The sequence below is a fragment of the Etheostoma cragini genome, chromosome 2 (assembly GCF_013103735.1).
Source record: "Etheostoma cragini isolate CJK2018 chromosome 2, CSU_Ecrag_1.0, whole genome shotgun sequence".
Lineage (NCBI taxonomy): Eukaryota > Metazoa > Chordata > Actinopteri > Perciformes > Percidae > Etheostoma > Etheostoma cragini.
The window spans coordinates 16,269,176-16,278,979 of record NC_048408.1 but is presented as its reverse complement, the minus strand read 5'-3'; the positions used below and the strand labels follow the sequence as shown (position 1 = coordinate 16,278,979).

General features: G+C 42.2%; 1 protein-coding gene across 1 annotated transcript; it reads left to right on the top strand.

Annotated features, from left to right (window-relative positions):
• Positions 1-1,594: 1,594 nt before the first annotated feature.
• melk (maternal embryonic leucine zipper kinase) lies at positions 1,595-9,050 on the top strand. Its single transcript, XM_034858450.1, has 18 exons — positions 1,595-1,785; positions 2,060-2,163; positions 2,258-2,343; positions 2,631-2,747; positions 2,930-3,073; positions 3,218-3,286; positions 3,521-3,613; positions 3,855-3,953; positions 4,142-4,210; positions 4,489-4,587; positions 4,904-4,990; positions 5,187-5,315; positions 5,499-5,621; positions 5,776-6,067; positions 6,912-7,008; positions 7,912-8,068; positions 8,163-8,266; positions 8,354-9,050. The coding sequence occupies exons 2-18, from the start codon at positions 2,094-2,096 to the stop codon at positions 8,529-8,531; spliced, it is 2,013 nt and encodes a 670-aa protein (XP_034714341.1). The 5' UTR covers positions 1,595-1,785; positions 2,060-2,093; the 3' UTR covers positions 8,532-9,050.
• The last annotated feature ends 754 nt before the right edge of the window (positions 9,051-9,804 follow it).

The following is a 9,804-nucleotide window of genomic DNA, read 5'->3' as shown; positions in this document are numbered from 1 at the left end:
TCTCCTCTTGATTTTCCCCTTTTTCTCTCCTTTCTCCCTTTTCATTTCCATTTCCCTCTCTTCTCTCCTCACACTCCATCTACACTCCGTCTTTTTTTCTCCAGCTGTGGGTTGTTTGATGTCTCTCAGTCCCAACCTGGCCAGCTGCCCCAGAAACCAAATAATGGGTTGTGTCATTCCACTGACACCTGGACGACCCCTAACCACCGGTTACTTCACTAACGACCGACTCTTTCTCTAATGACTATGAGAAACACAGGACGACCACCAATCAATCACAGAAATTCCTCTGTAGCTGTCTGTCAGTGTTGGCTAAGAGTCAGGATGTGTTTACTCGGTCAAAATGTCTTACATTTTACAGGCTAATGCATAACTGGGATGGCCTGTTGCAAGAACAATAAGAAGCATGATGTCTTGATACTTACTTGCTATTCTTCAGTTTAGACCTAACCTGGGCCTAATTGACAATAACAGGTGCAGTAACTTTTCCGTTCCAGTACATTTGATGTAGAACACTGTGGCATTTACAGCTAACAAGAAAACCTCTGACAGTGAGAGTGGTTGTATATGGTCATTACACATGGCTGACAAGAAGGCGGGGTTCTGGTAAAATCCACTGATCTCTGACCTGTCCTCTCACCTTTTACTAATTACAGGCTTGAGGAGTTGTGCAGGTGAAGGTGAACACACCTTCTGACACCATAACTGTATCTACTGCAGCCACATGCCTAGCACAACAGTTCACACATTGCAACACACAAGATGCTTTTCATCCCACAGATTGTATATCTGCTCATGAATGCACATGAAGTTATGTTTGCAATTTAATTTCAGACCTAACCAAGACCTTTTGGAAAGGTGCTCCACCATCCAGTAATGTCTCCTACCAAAAAGTAGCCTATACAAAAAGTTAAAACCAGCTCCATCTTGACCACCTACAACATCAAAATACTACTTATGCATTCACACATTCAAAATATCCAGGATAAGATAATAAACATTGACAGGGGTCATTCAGCCACATGTCTTTTATTCTTTTACTTGCATACTAATTTGATAGACAGCAATATTTTTATGATGTGGTTTAGCTAATTTTACAGTTGAGATTTCTGTGAGAATGTATATCTTGAGAAACATAAAATGCAGATGCTTCCTCATAGGTGCACTGCATGATTCATGTAATTCAAGTTGTTCACTATAAAACACCGTACAATGTAAATAACTTGGAATTACATGAATCATGCAGTGCACCTATGAGGAAGGATCTGCATTCATATGTTTATCTCATTTATTCAAGTTTTCCCCGTAATTTGTTGTCATCTTTGTATAGGCACGTAGGACCAAATAATGGAGACTACCTTTATAAAGCTTAAACTTTTTTTCGTTGAGAGTTGTTGATTCAACTTTATGGTCATTTACAATGAGACTTGTTTCAAAAATTGTATACCCCCTTCCATTTAAAAGTTAGACACATTGTTGAAAACACCTGTCATTTTAATGCTCTACCATTCAGTAGCACTATAAACTACAGCCTCCAAAAGGACATTAAAGTCCTTAAAGTCCTCACCTTTTTCATGACTGTAGTACTGTTTTCCACCACAAGGGTGCGCACGACGCACAAACCGGAAGCAGGAAATAGAGTCAACGTCAACCATGACGTCGAAGTGCGAAATTCAAACTTCTGTAACAAAACATCCTGCCAGAGGGCTTTTTTCATCAATGTGGCGTATGGTTGCTAACTGATTTTTTTCACCTTTTTCCTCTCTCGTTTTCATATACATTCAGGTAAAATCTTAATGTCGAAAAGGGGTCTTCGGTTAGCTGTCAGTAATGTCGGTTTTACTAACGTTACTTTTATTAGCTAGCGTTAGCTACCTTTGGAGGTTAACGTTTGCTAACGTTACAATTCTTTCAGCGTCAATTGACGTTAGCACACTAGAACATGTTAGCGCCTAGCTAACGAGCTACATTTTTACTTTGAACTCAAACAGTGTTATGTTTCCCAGTTTAGATGAGTGTTTAGTGAGTTAAGTGTTACAAAGCTTGTCTCTCTCCGCAGTGAGGTTGATCATCGTGCGGCCGAAGCGGGGAGAATGCCTGTGGAAAGAACGGAGCAGCACGAACTCTTCAAATACTATGAGGTTTATGAGACAATCGGCTCAGGTAATGGCAATGTTAATGTGTGCCAGTGGGTAAAACAGCTCTGTCAGTGTCATATCCTCTCTGATGTGTGTTATGAACATTGTGTGTCTGTCAGGAGGCTTTGCTAAAGTCAAGCTGGGTCGACACATCCTGACAGGAGAGAATGTTGCCATTAAAATCATGAGCAAGAAGGATCTCGGAGTGAGTAAAAGAGACCTTTTGCACACTCACGTTGTGCTTAATCCCTTTTGAAGGTTTGCATGAAACGGGTCAACCTGATACAATACAAAACCTTGAAGAAAATCAGAAGATATTTTACATAAAACCATTGGCCATTGGTTATTTTCATCAATTATCAAATGTTCCTCAGTGCTACTCAGAATCTGATCCTCCTAGGTTCTGCATGAAATATAATTAAATAACATTTAGCAATTACACAACACAAATTATACGATTTTTTTTTTACAAATGACATTTTATCACCCCAGGATGACCTGCCCCGTGTGAAGCTGGAGATTGAGGCCATGAAGAACTTGAGTCACCAGCACGTCTGTCGTCTCTACCATGTCATAGAGACCTCCACCCAGATCTTCATGGTGCTGGAGGTAAGCTGTGTGTGTGTGTGTGTGTGTGTGTGTGTGTGTGTGTGTGTGTGTGTGTGTGTGCGTGTGTGTGTGCGTGTGTGCGTGCGTGCGTGCGCGCGCGTGCGTGCGCGTGCGTGCGCGTGTGTGCGTGCGCGACATTCAGAAATTTTCCATTTTTCTCTCCCTCTGTCCTTTACCCTCAGTACTGTCCCGGTGGGGAGTTGTTTGACTACATCATAGCAAAGGACCGTCTGTCAGAGGAGGAGACCAGGGTGTTTTTCAGACAAATTGTGTCTGCGATGGCCTACGTGCACAGCCAGGGTTACGCACACAGGGACCTCAAACCGGTAAACACAACCACTGATTGCATTTTGAAAGAGTGACTGAAAGGATGTGAAATGAGAGAAACTATGCCAAAATGTGTCTGCTTGCCAGTGAATGAATATTCTAATTCTAATGTCTGCTGCAATGCTTGTTTCTTTGAACTGTAGGAGAACTTGCTGATTGATGAAGACCACAACTTAAAGCTTATAGACTTTGGATTGTGTGCCAAGCCTAAGGTACATCACCACATTCCCTTTGTCGTTGTGTTAATGTCAAAAGTATTTGGCCTATCAACTGTACAGCAAAGGTGGAGGCAAATTTAATTGGTTGGTCTCACAAACAGGTTCTACACTGTGAAACACATTTTGCCATTCACATTCTACATTGAAGCTGATGCCTAAAGACAAGTGTTTTTTATAGTGATTAGGTCCTGTAAACATGATGTGTAGATGTAGTCGTCTCTCTGATAGGGAGGTTTGGGGTTTGAGCTGAAGACGTGTTGTGGGAGCCCTGCCTACGCTGCTCCTGAACTCATCCAGGGCAAAGCATACATCGGCTCAGAGGTGAGAGATGAATGCTGTTCGCAACGTTTAGAACCACCAGGGTTGCAATTTCAAGATTTTCCCTTATTTAAACTCACAAAACTTGTTTTTCCACTGAAAGTCATGATTACCTGGCTGTTCCATAATTCTGCTTTTTTCCATGGTGTGCTGTTCATATTCGCTGGTGCATGACTCAGTGCAACTGAGCTGTGAAATCCTTGCTGTAAGGCTGAAATAGCGCTGTGTAATGTGTGACCTCCAGGCCGATGTGTGGAGTATGGGAGTGCTGCTGTTCGCTCTGCTCTGTGGATACCTACCCTTTGATGACGACAACTGCGTGGTCCTCTACAGGAAAATTTTAGTAAGAGCACTGACGTTTCCCCAGCTGGTCAATATTTCTGACATTTAATTTATTTGTATTGAAAGTATTGTGTGTTCTTGTTATCTATGGAATATTAGTATTTAAGTAATACTAACACCAAAGAACCCTTATGTTTGTTTTGTATTACTGGTTCATAATGTGTCTTTTTATGTCTTTGATCTCTCCAGAGAGGTAAATATGAAAACCCCCGGTGGCTGTCTCCTGGTAGTGTCCTCCTCCTAAACCAGATGATGCAGGTACGTAATACTAATAATGATACTACTAATACTAATAAGACACACTCTCACATGTATCCCACTTTTTGTCTATTTTGCATACATTTCACTCACACTGGAACTCACCAAAACACATTGTCATTTTCCATAACAGAAGACTAGAAGGAATCTGGAATTTACATAGCTGGAATGAAAATTGTTTTCATTTGATAACATTTACAGTATTAATGACAGGTCGTAGATTGTTGGGTGTGTAGTCTCTTGCATACTGAGTTGTAGTTTCTGTGTGTGTCCTGTAGATGGACCCCAAGCGGCGTCTTAGTGTTCGACATCTGCTCGACCATCCCTGGGTGACGAAAGACTACAACAGCCCCGTGGAGTGGCACAGCAGGCAGCCGGTACACGCACACATTCATACATGAAAACACTATATTACACACACAGTCATAAACCTATAAACAGAACTATACAATCACAAACGCCATAGTATCTTTCAAATGTTAATGGGGCAGTATGCAGCCTCTTTTACTTTAGGATGTTTATAATTCAAACCAATAATGTTCAAAGGGGTTTTCCAATTTGCGGAATTTTGTTTTAAATGAACAATATTATTTTAGAATTGTTGTTTTAGTGCTCCTATATAATAAAAAAATAAATGAATAAATAAAGTGTCTGTCTTGGATTTTGTGCATACCTGGTCTTTTTTTTCTTTAGCTCGGCCACATAGATGAGGACTGTATCACTGAGATGGCTGTCAACATGAAACGGTCGAGGGTGAGCACCACAGCGCTGGTCAAGGAGGTGTGTTTCTCTTTTTACACACATTTGCGTATTATTTTGGTCAGTACATCATCGGTTGATTTTGTTGTGATATGGACGGTGACATGACAACTACTAGAATGTTTCACGTTCTGTACCTCTTGTATTCTGTGCAAATATAATATCTTTCACGTACTTTCTATTTGATATGCAGTCTATTACATCTTAACTCCTACAGTGGCGGTATGACCAGACCACAGCCACCTACCTGCTGCTGCTGTCAAAGAAGCAGAGGGGCAAACCTGTTCGCTTGCGCCTTGAACCAACCGTCTGTGAGGACTCCTGCTCTCCACTGCACCAGGGACTAGACTCTAGGGTCAGACTCTTGATCCCAACTCCCAAAATGCTTTGTTCTTTTTCTGGGCTTCTGACTGTCTTTACGACTACCCTATACCTTACATACTTACTTTGTCCTAGTACAGTAGTGTTGTTTTAGAATCATTTTGTCTTGTTTCTTTTTCTTTCCATTTCTTACTTTCTCTCTTTCTTTCAGACAAGGGAAGCCCTTCACTTCAGCGAGGATGAGGATGCCGTTATTGTGGGTTCTCTGGAATTTTGCTCAGGCTACATTGATGATTGCCCCTGGGTTTCAGCTGCAAACAACAAAGACATGGTGTGTGAAAGTTGTAACACATGTATTTAGTCATTTTTGCTGTCTTCCATAGCCTTACAGACTTGGTTTGGGATGGAAATGTTGTTAGCTGCTGGGGTGAATTTCCAGAGAAATCTACTCATACCATGTGTATCTCTTCTTTGTAATCCTAAAGAGACTGGCATCTCCTTCAGTGGAGAAAAAGTGTGTTTACAGTCCGTCCCCAGAGAGAGGGCGAACGATGGCCCAGCACCGCCCGGAGAGGAGGGACAGAGACCAGGGACGAACCAGTGAGAACAAGGAGAATATCGCTGTGCAGGAGAAAGATGTCGAAATATTTGCGTTGCCTCCTCCTCGAACTCCTGCGTCCAGTAAAAAAAATGCTCGGCCCAACAAAAATGTGTTGACCACACCCAATCAAAATGCTAAAGTCAATGGCACTAAAACCAATGCAGTCACACCTCAAGGTAAGAAGAGTCTCCTGTTTACTCAACCCATGGCAGTAATCAATTACAGACAGGACAGAGTTTCAGTCCATCATGCAGTTTACTTATATACTGTAATTGTTTTTGTTGAAGCACAATCTCCATTAGATTATTTGCATTAGCCAACTGCCCCTCTCTTTCATTTATCTGTCCCTTGCTCCGTCTTCATGCAGCTCTCATAATCACAAGTGCCACGTCCACATGCCACACATTTGCAAGTAAATTGTCTTCTGGTAATAAACTAATTTATTGGGCCTTTTCTTTTTATCCCAAAGCCTCTCATATTTCTATAATTTAGCTGTCATTACTGAATCCCCTGAAAATGGACGCACACACACAAACACACACACACACACACACACACACTTATCATTGACAACTCAAAGGTGAGGTTAAGCTAATACTATTCACCTATCTATGAATGAAGGACACTAATATCAATGGAGAATCATTAAAGTCTTAATTATATGAATTCTCTGCTCAGTTGTCCGGCCTCATTAGCGTCCTCTATAAACTTGGCCACAAGCCGGTTTACGTGCCACAGCTGACCTATTTGGTGTTAAGCCCTTGGAATCTGGCTCGGTCCTTTTCTCTAAGCTACAGAGCAGACATGCTGCCTCTGACAAACTTGTCCACACACAACCCCCTCTGTCCCAAGGCGTGTGCTGTGACAGGTGTAGCTGTCTCTTTCCTCTGCTCACTGTCCCACGTGGGCTGTAGTGACATGTGTTCTGTTGCCACTAAAGTGTGTGTGTGTCTGTGTGTGTGTCTGTGTGTGTGTCTGTGTGTGTGTCTGTGTGTGTCTGTGTGTGTGTGTGTGTGTAAGGTGGAGGCAGTGCCTCTAAAGAGCCAAATAAGAAGAGAGCAGCCGAGTTCAAGGAGCTTGCAAACGTTGACCTACTGGCCTTCAGTCCTGAGCGAAGGTGAGTGGAGGCTCTGAGGCTTTCAACAGCCTTGCTCACTCAGTCTTAGAACAGTTTGATTAAGATAATCACTTAAATGACTAAATACTTGGACAGAAAAGGTACACAGAGTTGGGATCGGGCCGCATTTTTCTGCCCGGCCGCGTCCGACCAAGCAGTAACCGGACCAGACCAGACCCCGACGGGCATTAATTTATTTAATCCCAACCCTAGCCCCACACTGTTAATATCTCATTTTTTTTCTCATACTAATTACACATATACATTTGTTTGTGTAGAAAGCCCATTTTTACTGAGATGTCAACAGATGAGCGCATCAGCGCCCATGGGGCAACAAGCTCACGTTAATAAGCTATTTAATTTCAAATGTTCAATGTGTAAACCTTTCCTTATTGCTTAGTTTCCAACCGTGGTCAAAAACCTAGGGGAGGCTCGTTACCTCCAGGGCCAACGTTATGAAATAATAACGTCAGAGTTAAGATCCCATTTCTGTTGAGCCATAACCTTGGCTCTTGGTCTGGCGATTATTTCGGGCAACGCAAACACTGTGCACAAAACTATAACTTATTCCACCAACTCTGCTCAGGTCGCATCTACACATCTGCTTCCTCGTTCTTTATCTCTTTTCTGCCCACTTTCCGCACACACACACACGCACTGAGCTCTCTTAAAAGAGTTGCAGCAGCATTTTACAACATATTCCATTTCTAAATATCTGTCCGAACCCGGCCCGGCTCGTTAGGTACCGTCAGGCTCGGTTCAGGGAACTGCACTTCAGTACGCAGCACAATAGTGCCATTTCTGTCCTAATAGTGAAACCTGTGATCTAGTTGAAAGGTAAGTAAGAGCAGTTTGGTCAAATAAGCCGAAGTGATCACATGTCCGACCCTGTTTGCTCTCCAGGTCTCGGTCATTGGACATGGCTGTTACGGGAGACAGCGAGAAGAAAAAGAGAGGAGGAAAGGTGTTTGGTTCTCTGGAGAGAGGCCTGGATAAGATGATCACCATGCTCACTCCCGGCAAGAAGCGAGCCCTGCGGGTCGGCCCACGGAAGATCAAGGTATAAAGCGTGCCAAAGTCGCACAGCATGTCCCACGTTCTGCGTCACAAGTATTGAACACATCACATCATTTCTTTGTCTCTTTTTCTGCCAGGCACAGTACAACGTTACTCTGACCAGTCAGACCAACCCCGACCAGGTCCTTAACCAGATCCTATCCATCCTGCCGGAGAAAAACGTTGATTTCACACAGAAAGGGTGAGAAAACCCACCTTACCTCTCTGTCCGATCCGAAGGCCCGGTCTTTGATCCAGTCCTAATGTTTCTGTGTCTCTTTCCTTTTAGGTATACACTAAAATGTCGGACCTGGGGCGACTTTGGGAAGGTAACCATGGCGTTTGAGCTGGAGGTGTGCCTTCTGCAAAGGCCGGAGATTGTCGGGATCCGGCGCCAAAGGCTGAAGGGAGATGCCTGGGTCTACAAGCACCTAGTGGAAGACATTCTTTCCACATCCAGTATATAAGAAATGCACTTTCCTAACAATGTAAATGGACACTGGCGTTTTTGTGTCCAAGAATAAATTAAGTCTGATTAGTGACTGATGCAAAGATTCATACAGGATGGCGTCTAAGCTTGTTAATGATTTATTCTTCATCACACAAAGTGAATATTTAAAGTTGTCCTTAGGCCATTCTGTAATCCCCAGAGTACATGTTACATAAGATGTATGAGCATTACATCCTGTACAGCATATCTTGATTTATGTATAGTATTGCTGTTTTACGTGTGTGCGTGTGTTTGTGTGTCTGTGTGCTCGATGTAACAAAGCTATTTACAGTGCTAATTACCATATTTGTCATGTTGTTATTCTCCCCTGTTTACAATTCTTCCATCATGTTCTTACAAGTTTGCGTTGTAAGTGTCTGCTTTTATTATTTTAGTTACTGTCCGTCGCATTTTGTCTGTCTACTGACATAAAATAGTAAAATAAATGGTTTATGGTAAATGTCCCCATGTGTTTATGGAGACGGATGATTAAGGAGATTTGATTAATTTATCTACTTGGCATCAAATCTTTTTTTTATCATTCACTCAACAGTTTGATGGAGCAGTGGCGTGTTTTACTCTGTCATCATCCTTCTGTTCATCTTGTCTTTACTTCTCTTTGATACAAAGATTGATAGTGATAGTTTAGCTTAGTGACGGCATTTCTCAGTTCATATTTAATAAAACAAGTGGTGAAAGGTGTAAAAATGTTTATGATGTTTGAAAGCACATTTTGCACTCGTTTTGATTATGGAAGCTGCAGCGCATACCTGGGATATAGCCACATTTTTGACATCCTTTGGTATCCTAAAAATGTAAATTTTGTCTCATTAAACTGCAATAATTCAGATGTTTTGTGTTTTCAAGTAAATTTATAACCACAGTGAAAGATAATAATTAAGCTCTGATTCTCAAAATGGTGGATGATCATTGTTATGGCAGAAATGGCTGTAGGAGCATGATTGTTATGACTGACTGAATGACTAAATAATGATTATTGCCAGAAACATCTGAACAGAGTAAAATAAGGGTGTCTCTCCCCTCCCTCTTCCAAGACTAGATACCACTTAGCTGTAACAGTGCTGCGGCTGATTGGCATTTATTCGTGGCAGGTTCTCCTTGGCGTCTCAGCAGGGAGGGGAAGGGTAACGATGGGTTGAGGTGATGATAAGGGGGCTTTAACCTTAATGGAATCGGAGAGTGTGTGTGGGGGGGTGTTAGATGATAATTTAGGACAGGAGGTGAAGGTT

What these genes read in the sequence shown, in the direction of transcription:
- melk (XM_034858450.1), top strand. Translation starts at nt 2,094, where the DNA reads ATGCCTGTGGAAAGAACGGAGCAGCACGAACTCTTCAAATACTATGAG. An exon ending in AAGCATACATCGGCTCAGAG is followed by an intron (nt 3,614 to 3,854) that starts GTGAGAGATGAA and finishes TGTGACCTCCAG; the next exon opens with GCCGATGTGTGGAGTATGGG. An exon ending in AGTGGCACAGCAGGCAGCCG is followed by an intron (nt 4,588 to 4,903) that starts GTACACGCACAC and finishes TTTTTTCTTTAG; the next exon opens with CTCGGCCACATAGATGAGGA.